The following is an 18355-nucleotide window of genomic DNA, read 5'->3' as shown; positions in this document are numbered from 1 at the left end:
CCCAGGGGGCGTCGGGGGTAGCAGTAACCGAAAACGCCGCGGCTCCCCCCAGCCTGAGTAACATGAGGAAAAGCCCGTCCAAAAAAAAAAAAAAAAAAAAAATTCTGATCAGCCTTTACTTAGTTTTGTATCATAGTCTAGTAAAATCCAATATCTGAAGTAAAAGAACAGATGGAACTAAATATGCAAGAGTTCCATCATTCTCAGGCATCAATAAGAATTTGAAATTACAACTAAGCTAGATCACAGAATACAATTAAAACCAAATAACCAAAACATATTTTTTAAAAAACAAATAGCCTGATATTCACCTACAACAATCCCCAGTCTATCCAAAGGCCTTTGCCTTCTACAACAGATAGCAAAGGTAAGAAAATCTCACCAATTCTCAACATAATTTTTTTAATGCTTGTAAGGGTGGATGCAGTGGCTCACCCCTATCATCCTAGCACTTTGAGAGGCTGAGACAGGCAGATCACTTGAGCCCAGGAGTTCAAGACCAGCCTAGGCAACATGGTTAAACCCCGCCTCTACAAAAAATAAAAAATTAAATAGGCATGGTGGACTGCGCCTGTAGTCTCGGTGACTTGGAAGGCTGAGGTGGAAGGATCACCTGAATCGGGGAAGTCAAGGCTTCAGCGAGCCACTGTACTTCAGCCTGGGCAAAAGAGACCCTGTCTCAAAAAAAAAAAAAAACATTAAGAAAGTTATTAACTAACTTGCCTATACATTGATTTCATTATTTTTTTTTTTGATTAACAGGGTAGGCAAAACACAAATTTTACTGTTTTTTAAATTCAGCAAGCTATTCAATTAAAAATAGGCCAGGCGCAGTGGCTCATGCCTGTAATCCCAGCACTTTGGGAGGCTGAGGCAGGCGGATCACGAGGTCAGGAGTTCAAGACCAGCCTGGCCAACATGGTGAAATCCTGTCTCTACCAAAAATACAAAAATCAGCTGGGGATGGTGGCGGCATGCACTTGTAATCCCAGCTAATCAGGAGGCTGAGACAGGAGAATCATTTGAACCTGGGAGGTGGAGGTAGCAGTGAGCCAATCACGCCATTGTACTCCAGCCTGGGCAACAGGGCGAGATTTCGTCTCAAAATAGATATATATGTATATATATTCATCTAGAGGCCATGGAGAGAATCACAGCTATATAGATATGTTACAGCAGATAACAGGTGTATTCTGATAAAATGTAATGTGAATAAGTTGTTCTAATTAGAATCCTATGTTTATTCATTCAACAAAAATTTGGAGTGTCAATCTCTCTGTCTCTCTCTCCCCCACCCTCTCTCTCCCCCCTTCCCCTCCCCCTCCACCACCACATGGTTCCTTAAAGATAAAATTAGAGAAGGGCCTATCCTGCTCTCAAGAGATAAAATAGGTACATAAATACCTACAAGATACGAAGTGTAAATGCCATAAGACATGTGCAGAAAAAGCACTACAGGAGCCCAGAGGGAGCTGTTACCACCTCACAGATATATAACCCCTTCAATCTGTTTAAAACAATTTACTATTAACTCCCTTTAGGCTCACAACAGCCAACTCTAGGAGAACAGATGTTTACCTAATATTAAAGATGAGGAAACTGAAGCACAGAAAGGTTGATCATGTTCCAAAATGTCACATTGTTAAAGGAAGAATCAAGTGTCTTTATATATATTTTCTCCAGGCCGGGGGAGTAGTTCAACATATGGCAAGTCTTGTAAACGGAAAGAGTATTTTGGTATTGTAAGTAATCAGTTCCTAGTGTATTTTATACATAGCTATATCCATATATACAATTAATCTTGATTTCCATTAACAGGTGTGCTCAAAGCAAGGCCAAGCAACTGGGTACTATAAATATTAAAATAAATAAATAAACTTCCACCGGATGTTAACAGAATGAGAAAATAAGATACAAGATTTCTCTCTCCCGTAACTTGTGGTTACTTCTGTAATTGTTACCCAGGTCTAAATAACATTCTAAAATTGGTCTGCTCCTGAGCCCGGGCAAGTACAGGTTGGTTCATCCAATAAATATCTTCATGAAAAGGTACATAAAACATTTCAAAAAGCTATTAAAAATTAAACAATGCCATCAACTCTTCAGTTATCCACAGGACAATCACATGTGACCCAGCATCCGCAGCTATCGATCAAGGTATGTTGAACGAATGAATGAATGTTTGCAGGCATTTTTAAGTCCTGGGCCAGTTGCTCCTTGCACACTGCCATGTTCAGCCTTCCATCATTGCCTCACCGGAGTGCACACAAGGAATGTAAATTTCAATATAATTAGGATATAATTAGAGAAGTAAATCTAATGCAGGTTTACATACTAATCCCAAAGATTAGAATTACCTATACCACTACTCTCCAAGGTTAACTCTGTTGAAGAGGCACCGCGGCATGCAACATCACATAAAGAAAACTGATACTTCCTGAGCAAAATAGTTTTCGTCCATATCACTTATTCCCATCTATTCCTTTAATACATGACTACTCCTGATCCAGTTAATTTGAATAATTCAGTCTCTTCTCCATAAAGGCTGATTTTCAACTATAGTTTCTCACATCCCTCTCTACCCAAAAAGGGGTACACTCACGGACTTCGCACAAGAAACCACCAACAATAAACGGCAGAGGGTATAGGGTTCGGATCTTGGCCATCTCTACCAGTACTTAACCTTCGCCATTACACCCTGAAGCGGTCTGTTAGAAAGGTGAACTAATTTACTCTGCACGCACTTGTCACGGCTGTCACCCTCCCTAGCTCCTGCTATACTCCCAAGTCGGCCACCAACTCCGCCTCAGTGAGCCCAGGCCCGCCACCTGCGCCGGCCCCACCCGGGGCCCCGGCCGCCCGCTCTCCCTCGGGAGCCCTGCAAGGCTCCGCACGCCCCTCCGTACAGGACACCTCGGGGCCGGCGCCGGCCCGGCCACAGCCCATTCTTCCTCCAAACTCCATAAGCCTCCAATAGCCCAGCCAGAGCTCCCCGCCGCGCCCGGCTCTCCCCTGCGCCGCCGAGGGGAATAGGCTGGCGGCCAGGACAGGTCCCGACCTGGCCAGGCCTGCGACACCCCCAGCACGGCGGGGAAGCAGTCCCAGGGGCTTCTGCCCCGGGAGCCCTCGGAAGCCCCCGGACTAGCAGGAGCCCGGAGGCCGGGGTTGCAGGCTCCAGGGCCTACTCACTGGGAGCTGGCGGAGCGTGGGAGCCGACGTGCGCCCCGGCCTGAGAACTGGGACGCAGCCCCAGCGCGCGGCCCTACGCCGGTACCTCGCTCGGCGCTGCGAGCCGGGCGCTCACTCCAGCCGCCGCCGCCGCCGCTGTTGCTGCTTCCCCACCTTGGCCGCCATCTTGACTCAACCCCTCTCCCTCCCCCCAGCCCCGGTAGCAGCGGCTAAGGCGGCTCCGGCGCGGGCTCCTCCTCCTTCCGGAGAGTTAGGAGACCGACTCCCTCCGCTGGCGGGGCGCCTCTCCTACCTCGGCGGAGCTTCCTGGGTCGCGCCGCGCCCGGTCCCCTCGCGTCTCCTCTAGGCCTGGCAGCGGCAGTCCTCTCGGATGGAGACGGGACCGGGCAGCGCCCAGCCGGATTCAGGGCGGCTGCCATCGTGCCCCAGGCCTGTGCGCACCACCCCCCCCGACCCCCGCGAGCCAGTCTGTTCCCGCGTGCCCGAGGCCTTCCCCGGGCGTGGGAAAAGGAAAAACGCCAGGCCGTGCCAGGGACCCTGCAACCCCTCCGCGGCGTGGCGGGACAGCGGTGGCCTCCTTTGGCGGGAGCTGCAGAGACAGAAGCCGGGTCCCCCTCGTGGCTGGGAGCCAGAGGGGTGCATTTCGACCTGCCCAAGATACTTTATAGGGCTCTGGCTGGAATTCGCACCAAGTCCTTGCTGAAATCCCAGACGAGGCCAATTTGTCCCAGATGTTGCTTCTTAACCATAGATAACTAGCAAGAGGAGTCTGTGGCCCTCACGACTGTGAAGTGCATTCTTAACTTCACTCTGCTGGGGAAATGACTGGACGGTTGCTCGTAACCGCACACATACTTACCTTGAGAAAAGCCAGGCCCGACAGGGCACGGTGGCTCACGCCTGTAATCCCAGCACTTTGGGAGGCTGAGGCGGGCCGATCACCCGAGGTCAGGAGTTCGAGACTAGCCTGGCCAATATGGAGAAACTCCTGTGATAACCTGCTTTTTGTTAGCTTAAACTGACTCTCTCTTTCTTAGCTGAGAGCTGTTCAGGCTTCTTGAGCCGGACAGACTCTCTTAGCTTCCTCATTTTAGTTATTCCCCCCTTTAAGTATGTAACTGTCGTATGTAGCTGGGGCAGGATAACACTGGGCACATCCTGGAGTGCATTTGCTAATAAGAGGCCGAGTTGCCGGGCGCGGTGGCTCACGCCTATAATCCCAGCACTTTGGGAGGCCGAGGCGGGTGGATCACGAGGTCAAGAGATCGAGACCATCCTGGTCAACAAGGTGAAACCCCGTCTCTATTACAAATACAAAAATTAGCTGGACATGATTGTGCGTGCCTGTAGTCCCAGCTACTCGGGAGGCTGAGGCAGGAGAATTGCTTGAACCCAGGAGGCGGAGGTTGCGGTGAGCCGAGATCGTGCCATTGCACTCCAGTCTGGGCAACAACAGCGAAACTCCGTCTCAAAAAAAAAAAAAAAAAAAAGAGGCCGAGTTAAGCGGTAGCAGCAGAGCCTGGGAAAGCGGGTGCTTTCGAGTACCCAGAGCCCCCATATGTGTAAATTGTATGTCTTTTTATGACAGCTTTAGCCCTTGCACCTGGTACTGTTTTATTTCTCACGTACTAGTTTATCTTTTAACTTTTTACATACTCTGCTTCTGTGAAAAAATTGCTTCAGCTAGTTTCCCCCCTCCCTTTTCAAACTAGGGTAGAAAAAAAATCCCCTAACTCTTTTGGGCGTTAGCCACCTCTCGGTTGCCGGCTAAAATAAAGGACTCATAATTCAATCTCAGTGTGGCGCATTCCTTAACTCGCTCGGGTATAATACTCCGTCTCTACTAAAAATACAAAAATTAACCGGGCATGGAGCCTGTAATCTTAGGTACTGGGGTGGGGGGTGCTGGAGTGGGAGAATTGCTTGAACACACGGGAGGCGGAGGTTGCAACAAGCCTAGGATACGCCACTGCACTCCAGCCTGGGTGATAGAGCCAGACCCAGTCTCAAAGAAAGAAAGGGCCAGGCGCAATGGCTTACGCCCGTAATCCTAGCACTTTGAGAGGCCGAGGTGGGGCAGATCAGGAGGTCAGGAGTTCGAGACCAGCCTGGCCAATATGGTGAAACCCCATCTCTACTAAAAATATAAAAATTAGCTGGGCATAATAGCGCACGGCTGTAGACCCAGCCACTCGGGAGGCTGAGGCAGAAATTGCTTGAACCCGGGAGACAGAGGTTGCAGTGAGCAAAGATCGCGCCACTGCACTCCAGCCTGAGCTACAGAGCAAGACCTGTCTCAAATAAAAAGAAAAAAAAAAAAGGCCATCCAAAAGTGAGAACGAAAAACAAAGCTGGTTTATCTGGCCGTTTTGGAAAACTGTCATCTGGATAACGGGCTGTCTAACCCTGTAATTACGAGAAAAACTCAAGTTTTAAGAAATGAGTTGAAGAAGAGGAACTCTTCCTACAAGAGATGGGAGTTTATATATAAGACGCTTCCCTTTAAACCGATTGTATAGTGTGGTAGGACTAGGATAGGAAACTGGACGGCACGGAGACTTCTCTTAAAACACAAGAGAATCCCTAGCGTAAAGCCTCAAGCCTCCGGAGCATGTCGGCGGAACGGACTTAACCACGGAACCCCACATTCCCGGGTGCAGTTTTCCAGCCGGAGTCAGGGTCAGAGGCAGCCTTGCCTACTGCGCAGGCGCGATGCTACTTACCCATCAGGGAAGCAATGTGGCTACTCTGCGTGTTAGCGGCGGTCCTGGCATGGGGCTTCATCTGGGTTTGGGACTCCTCAGAACGAATGAAGAGTTGGGAGCAGGGCAGACTGCTGGGAGCTGAAAGCCGGACTCTCCTGGTCATAGCGCACCCTGACGATGAAGCCATGTTTTTTGCTCCCACAGTGCTAGGTTTGGCCCGCCTAAGGCACCGGGTGTACCTGCTCTGCTTCTCTGCAGGTAGGAGGCCACAGGAGGGGCGATGGGAGCCGGGACTGTGACAGGGATTTAGGTGCTAATCGATCTCAGTCGCCTTCTTAACAAAGAGTGTCCTCTAGGGAGCTAAGGGAATACACGGAAAGTCTTACCTCTGAACCTCTCACAGGCTGGGGACTCGAGCGGCCGGCTTATCAGGTGGGTTGGGTAACACCGGCAGCTCGCGTACTACTCAGGCAAGATTGAGGAGCAGAGAAACAGTTGCAGTTTGTTACATTCAGTACCTGCGTTTCCTTTGGGAACCGCACTGTGCTTGTTATTCTGTGGAACTTCTTTTTATTTGTAGAAGGAGCAAGAATATTGACCTTATTACCGTGAATGAAACAATCTATGCTGTATCATGCCTGCTCAATCCTTAATTTCTGATGATAGCAAAAGACCTTCCTGCTGCTTTTAAAATGCAACTTGTGCTAGTAAGATGCATGTGTCAAACTGAAGAAGTAGACTTAGATGATTAGGTAGAAAATAATTTCGTAGGTAATTTTAGAGTTCAACTCCACCCAGCTTTCAGTGAGGAAACCTTTCAAATAAGATTTTTGCTTACCATAGAAAAAAGATCAAATGACAGAGCAAATATTGACCATCATGCTGGAATATGGTGATAATTGAGCAGTTGTATAAATGAAGTAATTGAATTGTACACATACAATGGGTGAATTTTATGGTATGTAAAATTATACCTCAATAAAACTGTTTTTTAAAATTGCCCATGACCTCTTTTCCCATTTGCTTGTGTGTCTTTCCAATTCTTTTTCTATACAGCTTTTTCACAAAAATCACATTTTATAAAATTTTATATTATTTTTTCTTAACATTACTTTTTCATTTACTTAGCAAATACTTAATAAACATTTGTGTGCTAAGCCTTATTCTATGCCCTAGGGATACAAAAGTGAACACAAGCTAGATCAGAGCAGTGTCCTCATGAAGCGTAAAACATCTACCCATAATAATTAGATCTAAATGTATAGCCTGTTAAATGGCTTCATCAGGATAAACCTTAGTCATCCTTTATTGTTTGTATATTTGGAGGGTTTTTTCCTAGTTTATTGAAAAGAGCAGAGGACATCTTTGTATATATTATTTCATTAGTATTAATCTCTAAAATTGGCTGTTTTAAGGCTTTGCATTCAAAACACATTCCTGAAAACCATATACCAAGTCTTTTTTTTTTCTGAGACGGAGTCTCGCTCTGTGGCCCAGGCTGGAGTGCAGTGGCGTGATCTTAGCTCACTGCAGCCTCGGCCTCCCTGGTTCAAGCAATTTTCCTACCTCAGCCTCCTAAGTGCTGGGATTACAGGAATGCACCACCATGCCCAGATAATTTTTGTATTTTTAGAAGAGACAGGGTTTCACCATGTTGGTGAGGCTGCTCTGGAAATCCTGACTTCATGATCTGCCCACTTCGGAGAGAGGGTTTCACCATGTTTGGCCAGGCTGGTCTCAAACTCTTGACCTCTAGTAATCCACCCGCTTCGGCCTCCCAAAGTGCTGGGATTACAAGTGTGAGGCCACCACACCTGGCCTACCCATTTACATTCTTACTGGCACTAATGAGAGTATCCGTCTTAATATATTATTTTCTGTAGCATTGACTGATATTTTAATAAATTTATTGATTTGTTTACTATCTTCTCTCTCCCCCAATTTTTTTTTTTAAAAGGGACAGGGTTTCACCTTGTTGGCCAGGCTGGTCTCGAACTCCTGACCTAAAGCAGTCCACCTGCCTTGGCTTCCCAAAGTGCTGGGATTACAGCCATGAGCCACCGCGTCCGGCCCCCCAGAATTTTTTATTACCAGTAAGAGTAAACCATTTTACATATTTATTGAGAATTTGAGTCCAAGCACTTTTCTTCTAAATTTATGCTCTGTTAAGGATATTAATTGCAAATAGTTGCAAGTAATAGCACCATTTTTTCTTAGCTTCTAGGTTTGTTGGAGTTTTTTGTTGTTGTTCCGATTCACTGCAACTTCCACTTCCCAAGTTCAATCAATTCTCCTACCTCAGCCTCCCAAGTAGCTGGGACTGGGTGCTGGCGCCTGTGCACCAGGTGCTGGTCTAATTTTGTATTTTTAGTAGAGCTGAGGTTTTGCCATTTTGGCCAGGCTGGTCTCAAACTCCCGACAAGTGACTGCCCACTTTGGCCTGCCAAAGTGCTGGGATTACAGGTGTAAGCCACCACGCCTGGCTAGCTTTTAGTTGTATTTGTATTAACATTACAACTATAGAAGCCAAATTATAAGCAAGTTTGTTACAAGATCTTCAGTGGACTTTTTGGCCGGGCACGGTGGCTCACGCCTGTAATCCCAGCACTTTGGGAGGCCGAGGCAGGCGGATCATGAGGTCAAGAGATCGAGACCATCCTGGCCAACATAGTGAAACCCCGTCTCTACTACAAATACAAAAAAAATTAGCTGGGCGCGGTGGCGCGGACTTGTAGTCCCAGCTATTCGGGAGGCTGAGGCAGGAGAATTGCTTGAACCCGGGAGGCGGAGGTTGTGGTGAGCCGAGATTGCGCCATTGCACTCCAGCCTGGTGCCTGGTGACTGAGTGAGACTCTGTCTCAAAAAAAAAAAAAAGAAAAAGATCTTCAACAAGAACCCCCTAGATTTGCAAAATGCTATACATACTATACGTACAGCTCTTTAATAAACTTATCCTTATTTTTAATAAGTTCATAAAAATTTAGGACCAGAATTGAAAATTTTTTCAAATAAACAATATAGACTGGGCAAGCGAGGTGGTTCTCACCTGTAATGCCAACACTTTGGGAGACCGAGGCGGGTGGATCATGAAGTTAAGAAATTGAGACCATCCTGGCCAACATGGTGAAACCCCGTCTCTACTAAAAAATAGAAAAATTACCTGGGCGTGGGATTGTGTGCCTGTAGTCGCAGCTACTCAGGAAGCGGAGGCAGGAGAATCTCTTGAACCGAGAGGTGAAGGATACAGTGAGCAGAGATCGTGCCACTGCACTCCAGCCTTTGTGACAAAGCAAGACTGCATCTCAAAAATATATATATGTGTACATATATATACATAAATGTAGAAAGAGAGAGCGAGCACACGCACATGGACTTGGCACTGAACATTTTTATTGTCTTATTATTTCCTCTGAATCCAACTTACCATTTTGTTTTTTCTTTTATGTTATTTATTCTTTATTCAGGTTTTGTTTTTGTTTTTTTTTTTTGATGCAGAGCCTCACCTGTCACCCAGGCTAGAGTGCAGTGGCTCAATCTTGGCTCAGCCTCATGGGTTCAAGGAGTTCTGCCTCAGCCCCCTGAGTAGCTGGGATCACAGGTGCCCACCATCACATCAGGCAAATTTTTGTGTTTTTAGTAGAGACAGGGTTTTACCATGTTGGCCAAACTGGTCTTGAACTTCTGACCCTCAGGTGATCCACCTGCCTAGGCTTCCCAAAGTGCTGGGACTGCATGTGTGAGCCACCACGCATAGCCTGTTTGTTTATTTTATAAAGATGGGATCTTGCTCTATCCTCTTGACTGCACTGCCAGCTCTCATATCAGGTGACAGAGCAAGACCCTGTCTTTATAAAATAAACAAAACATTAATAAATAACATACAAGAAAAAACAAAATGGTAAGTTGGATTAAGAGGAAATAATGAAAGACAATAAAAATATTGAATGCCGACTGCGTGCTCCATATTTTTTATTTGAAAAAAATTTCAATTATTGTCCCAAATTTTTATGAACAAAATGAAAATAAGGATAAATATGAAATATAAATAAAACTGGCCGGGCGTTGTGGCTCACGCCTGTAATCCAAGCACTTTGGAGGCCAAGGCGGACGGATCACCTGAGGTCGGGAGTTGAAGACCAGTCTGACCAACATGGTGAAACCCCATCTTAAAAAAAGAAATATAAATAAAACTAAAATCTGGCCAGATCATAGTTCCCTGCAGTCTCCAAGTCTTGGGCTCAAGTGATCCTCCCACCTCAGCCTACCAACAGCTGAGACTACAGGTGTGTGCCAGCACACCCAACCTTTTTTTTTTTTTTTTTTTTTTGAGGCAGAATCTCACTCTATCGCCCAGGCTGGAGTACAGAGGTGAAATTTTGGCTCACTACAACCTCTGCCTCCCGAGTTCAAGCGATTCCCCTGCCTCAGCCTCCCAGTTAGCTGGGACTACAGGCATGCGCCATCATGCCTGGCTAATTTTTGTATTTTTGGTGAGACGGGGTTTCACCATGTTGGCCAGGCTGGCCTTGAACTCCTGACCTAAGGTGATCCACCCAGCTTGGCCTCCCAGCATGCTGGGATTACAGCATGAGCCACCATGCCCAGCCTAAAATTACTTTTTAAATTCACAATTCATTCAAACATGTGTTGATTAAACCTTCTGTATACTGCTGACTTAACATTCTAATATGAAAAACAGGAAGCCAATAATTTGTAATATAATGAAAGCTATGATGTTTTGATGGAGAAAGTACTATGGACCCAAAATGGAGAAAAGCATTAATTCTTTTTTCAGGGGTTTACATTAAGGAAATCTTCTCCAAATTGGTTTTCTTTGGAGCTGGGCTTTAAAAATAGGAGTAGCTATATATAGGAAGCAAGCAGTAGTAAAGGCATCAGTAAATCTTGGATTCGCATGAATAATTCATTCTAACAAGATCTCCGGTTAAAAGGAAGAGAAGCAGCAGGGAAAAAATAATAATTTTTTTGTTATTGGTGACTCATTTCATCATGTCAGCAACTCTGTAAGTACCTACTATTGTTATTTCCATTATACAAATATGGGAACTGAATCACAAAGTTTAAGTAACAACCAAAGTGACCAGCTACAGTGTAAAGGAGCCAGGACCCTGTGGTTCTTACCTTTTCTAAAACCATTACACCCAATCTGCCTCTTACATTGCCTTGTATGCCTTGTCAGTTGATTAAATAAACTGATTCCCAGTGTATGTTCCAAAGAACATTAGTTCATCCAGCTGCTATTAACCGGTAATCCCAGCACTTTCGGAGGCCAAGGCGGGTGGATCATGAGGTCAGGAGTTTGAGACCACCCTGGCCAAAACGGTGAAACCCATCTCTACTAAAAATACGAATATTAGCTGGTTGTGATGGCACATGCTTGTAATCCCAGCTACTTGGGAGACAGGCAGGACAATCACTTGAATCCGGGAGGCAGAAGTTGCAGTGAGCCAAAATTTTGCCTCTGCACTCCAGCGGGAGAATCACTTGAGCCCAAGACTTGGAGACTGCAGGGAACTATGATCTGGCCAGATTTTAGTTTTATTTATATTCCATATTACAACTACAGGAGTCAAATTATAAGCAAGTTTGTTTCAAGATCTTCAAGAGAAGCCTAGATTTTATTTGCAAAATATTATAGGTAGAGCTCTTTAATAAAGTTTATCCTTCTTTTCATCAGGTTCATAAAAATTTGGGACTAGAATTGAAAATTTTTTCAAATAAAAAATACAGAGCATGCAGTTGGCATTCAGTATTTTTATTATCTTTTATTATTTCCTCTGAATCCAACTTACCATTTTGTTTTTTCTTGTATATTATTTATTAATGTTTTGTTTATTTTATAAAGACAGGGTCTTGCTCTGTCACCTGATATGAGAGCTGGTAGTACAGTCAAGAAGGGAAAGGCTCAAGACAGAGCAAGATCCCGTCTTTATAAAATAAACAAACAGGCTATGCGCGGTGGCTCACACCTGTAATCCCAGCACTTTGGGAGGCTGAGGTAGGCGGATCACCTGAGGGTCAGAAGTTTGAGACCAGTTTGGCCAACATGGTGAAACCCTGTCTCTACTAAAAATAAAAAATACAAAAATTAGGCTGGCATGGTGGCGCATGCCTGTAATCCCAGCTACTTGGGAGGCTGAGGCAGGAGAATCACTTGTACCTGGTAGGTGGAGGTTGCAGTAAGCCAAGATTACCAGGAGCTTTTTCACCTTTATATGATTTATTTTCTTTCTTTCTTTCTTTGTTCTATCTTCCTTTCTCTTTCTTTCTTCCTTTCTCTTTCTTTCTTCCTTTCTCTCTCTCTTTCTGTCTTTCTTTCTCTTTCTTTTTTTGTAGAGATAGGTGTTGCTATATTCCCCAAGCTGGTCTTGAATTCCTGGCCTCAATGTTCCTGCCATCCAAAGTGTTGGGGGCTGGGATTATGGGCATGAGCCACCCCACCCAGCTTCTTACTGATACCTGTATTTTTTGAGACACAGGGTCTCACACTGTCACCCAGCCTGTAGTGCAGTGGTGTGGTCATGGTTCACTATAGCCTCGAACTCCTGGGCTCAAGTGATCCTCCCACCTCAGCCTCCCAAGTAGGTGGGACTACAGGCATGCCTAGCTAATTTTTAAAAATTTTGTTTTGTAGAGACAGGGTCTCACTATGTTAACCAGGCTGGTTTTGAAATCTTGGCCTCAAGTGATCCTCCTACCTCAGCCTTCCAAAGTGCTAGGAATACAGACATGAGCCATGTTGTCTGGCTTTGATTTTTTTAAAAATATGAATCTATTACCTATTTAGAATAAATTAATTTTAAATTTTTTAATAAAATAAAATTTTTACCTTCATAACTTGTGATGTTTACAAAATATCTACTTTGCAAAATATCTTTAGTTTGTATTAAATGTGATTATGATTGCTAGCTATGACAGAGAAGTATGTTATGGGAAGACTACTTAACATAGAATTGTGCATGAGCTTATACATAAACACAAACATAATGTAGTTCTACATCTAGAAATTACATTAATTTTATTATTTTCTGTTTCCTAGAAGAATGGTCTCAAAACTCTTTGGTCACATTTTCCTATTGGTAAAAAATGTTGATCATATATTCCCATTAAATGTATATTTATTTACTATTTATAATAAGTACACAGACACCTTAACTAATGCGTACATTAAAAACATTAACAAAAACTTACATTTTAAAAAGCAAGGTGAACAAATTAGAGGGAGACAGCTGGGCAGGGTGGTTCATGCCCGTAATCCCAGCACTTCGGGAGGCCGAGGCAGGCAGATCACGAGGTTGGAAGTTCAAGACCAGCCTGAGCAACATGGAGAAACCCCATCTCTACTAAAAATACAAAAAATTAGCCAGGCATGGTGGCGCATGCCTGTAATCCCAGCTACTTGGGAGGCTGAGGCAGGAGAATCACTTGAACCCGGGAGGTGGAGGTTGCAGTGAGTCAAGATTGCGTCATTGCACTCCAGCCTGGGCAACGAGAGCGAAATTGCATCTCAGGTACCTGTATCCCAGCTACTCAAGAGGCTGAGGCAAGAAAATTGCTTGAACCCAGGAGGTGGAGGTTGCAGCGAGCCAAGATCACACCACTGCACTCCAGCCTGGGCGACAACAGCAAAACTCTGCCTCAAAAAAAAGAAAGAAAATTAGGGGGAGACATTCTAATGCTTTTCCTCTACCACCCCAAAAGATTATTTTGTGCATCCCAGGGTGCACCCGTCTCACTTAGACGTTGTTCTAGAATACATCAGTTAAAGCTGCTGAAGGATCTCAGACATGTGTTCTGTTGAAGTGCCTACACGTTCACCAAACTTAATGAAAACAGTTAAAATGGTCCTTGACTTAAGCTTCCAGAACTCTTAGAAGTTCCTTAATTCACACACAAAGCAATAAAACTGGCCCCAATAAAACACCTCAATAAAAACCTGGCCCCAATAAAAAAGCCTCAATCCTAAGCAGTTTTTGATAACCATAATCATAGGCTAATTTGCACAGCCTCTGAACTTAGCAATTGTGGCATTAGTGTACATGAGACTATTTATCACAAAAAATCAAGTAATCTAGGGAAAAAAAATGGGAGAGGGTATGTGTAGCAATTTTTTTTAAGTCACAAAATAGTTTTTGACTTAAAAAATGTATAAAAAGATATGATGAGGACAATACAAAACTAAACCTGTTATCTGCAGTCTTTTTAGGATTAGTCTGTATTGGATATAGTATCATGACTTTCCTATCCGGCTTCAAACCACTCAAAGCTAGCACTAGAAAGACCCTTGCCAAAGTTGAAAGGTTTCACGTGAGAGTTTTAGTAAAGTTTAGTAACTTTATCCACCCACAGTGTGCTGGATATCAGGGATGATACAAAGTTAAATACGACCATGACTTTTAAGATCAGTGACATTTTTATTTTTTTGAAGCTGAGTCTCACTCTTGTCACCCAGGCTGTAGTGCAGTGGTGCAGTCTCAGCTTACTGCAGCTTCCACCTCCTGGGTTCAAGTGATTCTCCTGCCTCAGGCTCCCTAGTAGCTGGGATTACAGGCAGCCGCCACAACACCCGACTGATTTTTTTTTTTTTTTTTTAAATATAAGACGGGGTTTTACCATGTTGGTCAGGCTGGTCTTGAACTCCTGACCTCAGGTGATCTGCCTGCCTTGGCCTCCAAAGTGCTTGGATTACAGGCGTGAGCCACTACGCCTGGCTTATTTTTGTATTTTTAGTAGAGATGGGTTTCACCATATCGGCCAGGCTGGTCTCAAACTCCTGATCTCAGGTGATCCACCTGCCTCAGCCTCCCAAAGTGTTGAAATTACAGGTATGAGCCACCAAGCCTGGCCAGTGACATTTAGAAATTAATAATCTGATCATGGAGAAAGTTTATACTTATGAATAGAATACCAGAAATTACTGCTCTAGAAGAGGCCTCCTAGAGGAAATTATTTGATGTGGATGATGAAGATGCATTGTAATTCAGGAAGAAAGGAAGCAGAAGAGGAGGATAATAAACATAAAAAGGTCAGGGAAAGAGAAAACCAACACAGTACCTAATTGGATCCTTTCATATGTATATATTAATGTAATCATACATATAATCATAATCTCCCAGAAAGCCATATGAAATAGCCATTATCAACTAGGCACCGTGGCTCATGCCTGTAATCCCAGCACTTTGGGAGGCTAAGGCAGGTGGATCACGAGGTCAGGAGTTAGAGACCAGCCTGGCCAACGTGGTGAAACCCCCGTCTCTACTAAAAATACAAAAATTAGCTGGGTGTGGTAGCGGGTGCCTGTAATCCCATCTACTTGAGAGATTGAGGCAGGAAAATCACTTGAACCTGGGAGGCAGCGGTTGCAGTGAGCCAAAATCGCGCCACTGCACTCCAGCCTGGGCGACAGAGCAAGACTCATCTCAAAAAAACAGAAATAGCCATTATCCCCACTTAACTGGTGAAAAAAAAGTGTGAATTAAGAAAGTTAAGTAACTTGCACAAATCAGACATGCAGTTATTTGCTGGAGAGTTGAATTAAGATGTGCAGTAGCTGGATAGATGCTAAAAATGAGTGCAACTTATATTATACCAAAATGTCACTGGATTATTATTTGTAAGGATACAGAGGAGTTTTATTTACCAGAACTATTCTTGGGGAACATAGTATATGTGTTGGGAAAATAGAGAATATATAAGTTGTTCAGTGTGCCAGTGGAATCAAGATCCCCTTGGGGTATGCTGGATAGCTGGCTGTGAAACTCTTCAAAAGAGTATGCTTTCCTAAATGGTATCTGCACATTTTCCTGTAATACTCAGGAGTACCAGCCTTTATTTTCTTTTTCTTTTTCTATACCAACAAGAATGAGCTTGGAAAGCCTCATCCATAAATCAATGTTAAACAGTTGTTTGAGGACTGTCAGCAAAGAGGAGTCCCAGTTGTTCTGAGTACGCATACATGGGTTGATACTAAATCTGCTTAACTTCAAAGTTTGTACCCTTGGTCGTGTACCATGCTGCCTCTAACGTGTGACTGAAATGCAGACAGACAGATAGGTAGATAGATACAGAGATGGGAAAGGATTGTGAATGGTGGTTCTAAAGATTGTGCTACTGGTAGTCTTCTCACAGGAGTATCTTGATGTTGTGTTTTCTTCAACTTTGTATCATAATCACACATTTTCAGGCAGCTTAAATCCTTTAGGGAACAAAAACAGGATAAGAATGAGTGAATAGATAGGTCTCCACTGTTAAAGAAATCTACCACTATATATTTGTTATCCTCAGGAAATTACTACAATCAAGGAGAGACTCGTAAGAAAGAACTTTTGCAGAGCTGTGATGTTTTGGGGATTCCACCCTCCAGTGTAATGATTATTGACAACAGGTAATATATTTTTTAACAATGTAGAAATTTATTGGCAATAAATATGCAGTGGTATACTCAAAAGACACCCAAAAAACTAACGTGAGTGGCTAAGAACATCTTGTATGAAAAGTCTAAGTGTGGTGTGGTGGCTCACACCTGTAACCTCAGCACTTTGGGAGGCCGAGGCTGGTGGATTGCTTGAGGTCAGGGGTTTGAGACTAGTCTGACCAACATGGTGAAACCCTGTCTCTACTAAAAATACAAGAATTAGCTGGGTGTAGTGGAGCATGCCTGTAATCCCAGCTACTCAGGAGACTGAGGCAGGAGAATCACTTGAACCTGGGAGGCAGAGGTTGCAGTGAGTCAAGATCGAGCCATTGCACTCCAGCCTGGGCAACAGAGTGAGACTCCATCTCAAAAAAAAAAAAAACAAGGCTGGCATGGTGGCTCATGCCTGTAATCCCAGACTTTGGGAGGCCAAGGCAGGTGGATCACGAGGTCAGGTGATCAAGACCATCCTGGGCAACATGGGGAAACCCCATCTCTATTAAAAATACAAAAGATTAGCTGGGCATGGTGGCGCATACCTGTAGTCCCAGCTACTTGGGAGGCTGAGGAAGGAGAATTGCTTGAACCCAGGAGGCAGAGTTTGCAGTGAGCTAAGATCTTGCCACTATACTGCACAACAGCCTATGTGACAGTACTAGACTCTAAAAAAAAAAAAAAAAAGAAAGAAAAGAAAAAGAAAGAGGTGGGGTGTGGTGGCTCACACCTGTAATCCCAGAACTTTGGGAGGCCAAGGCAGGTGGATCACGAGATCAGGAGTTCGAGACCAGCCTGGCCAACATGGTGAAACCTCTTCTCTACTAAAAATACAAAAACTTAGCCAGGTGTGGTACTGGGCACCTGTAATCTCAGCTACTTGGGAGGCTGAGGCAAGAGAATCACTTGATCATGGGAGGCAGCAGTTACAATAAGACAAGATCACGCCATTGCACTCTAGCCCTGGCGATAGTGCAAGACTCTGTCTCAAAAAAAAAAAAAAAAAAAAAGGGCCAGGCGCGGTGGCTCAAGCCTGTAATCCCAGCACTTTGGGAGGCCAAGGCGGGTGGATCATGAGGTCAAGAGATCGAGACCATCCTGGTCAACATGGTGAAACCCTGTCTCTACTAAAAATACAAAAAAATATTAGCTGGGCATGGTGGTGCGTGCCTGTAATCCCAGCTACTCAGGAGGCTGAGGCAGGAGAATTGCCTGAACCCAGGAGGCGGAGGTTGCGGTGAGCCGAGATCGCGCCATTGCACTCCAACCTGGGTAACAAGAGTGAAACTCCGTCTCAAAAAAAAAAAAAAAAGAAAAGTCAGCATAAAATAACTTCACATTTGTTTTTAAGTGACAGTGTAATTGAAATAAATTTTTTAACTTCTGTTTGGACTTTTTTTCCTGACATGGCTACTCCTCTTTACATCTATAGCTTTAAAGAAGTTTTATTATGGCCGGGCACAGTGGCTCACGCCTGTAATCCCAATAGTGTGGGAGGCTGAGGCAAGTAGATCACGAGGTCAAGAGATGGAGACCATCCTGGCCAATCTGGTGAAACCCCATCTCTACTAAACATACAAAAATTAAGGGGACGTGGTGGTGGGTGCCTGTAGTCCCAGCTACTTGGGAGGCTGAAGCAGGGGAATTGCTTGAACCCGGGAGGCGAAGTTTGCAGTGAGCCGAGATCACGCCACTGCACTCCTGTCTGGCATCTCAAAAAAAAACAAAAAAAACCAAGTTTGGAATTGGAAGTTTTGTTTAAAAGGGAACAACAAAAAAGAAAGAAAAAAAAGACAAAAAGTTTTCTTATAAATTTCAATAATACACAAAAGTATAAAGAACAATATTGCAAATCCCCATGTGCCTATTACCTAAACTCAATATTATCAAGATTTTGCTATACAGTGCTTGTTTGTTTCTTCATCTGTCCCTAACTTAACATCTTTTGTGTATATCAAGCATTTTTTTAAAAAAAATCTAGCCATCAGGTTTCTTTTTTTTTTTTTTTTTTTTTTTTTTTTTTTTTTTTTTT

The 18355-nt window shown here is 44.1% G+C and overlaps 2 protein-coding genes across 19 annotated transcripts in view; one reads left to right on the top strand and one right to left on the bottom strand.

The window, feature by feature from the left end:
- The window catches only part of NCOR1 (nuclear receptor corepressor 1), a 183766-nt gene extending 180249 nt beyond the window's left edge, over window positions 1-3517 (bottom strand). For 13 of the 17 annotated variants that reach the window (XM_032280179.1, XM_032280187.1, XM_032280196.1 and 10 more), the window contains exon 1: window positions 3190-3391. The gene's annotated coding sequence lies outside the window, so the exon portion shown is untranslated. Of the gene's footprint in view, window positions 1-613; window positions 633-3189; window positions 3392-3481 lie in introns of those variants that run through there. The other 4 variants (XM_032280180.1, XM_032280185.1, XM_032280184.1 and 1 more) reach the window with 3 other exon arrangements.
- A 1999-nt stretch (window positions 3518-5516) lies between these two features.
- PIGL (phosphatidylinositol glycan anchor biosynthesis class L) overlaps window positions 5517-18355 on the top strand; it is a 111130-nt gene continuing 98291 nt past the window's right edge. Inside the window, exons 1-2 of one of the 2 annotated variants that reach the window (XM_032280202.1) lie at window positions 5517-6152; window positions 16200-16299. In XM_032280202.1, coding sequence (XP_032136093.1) covers window positions 5927-6152; window positions 16200-16299 — 326 coding nt within the window. In that variant the 5' untranslated portion in view covers window positions 5517-5926. The remainder of the gene's footprint in view (window positions 6153-16199; window positions 16300-18355) is intronic. The other variant, XM_032280203.1, reaches the window with a different exon arrangement.

This window comes from Sapajus apella, unplaced genomic scaffold (genome assembly GCF_009761245.1).
Source record: "Sapajus apella isolate SASKATOON/1434 unplaced genomic scaffold, GSC_monkey_1.0 scaffold12, whole genome shotgun sequence".
Classification (NCBI taxonomy): domain Eukaryota; kingdom Metazoa; phylum Chordata; class Mammalia; order Primates; family Cebidae; genus Sapajus; species Sapajus apella.
The sequence above is the reverse complement of the archived record's forward strand: the minus strand, read 5'-3'. Positions and strand labels throughout refer to the sequence as shown.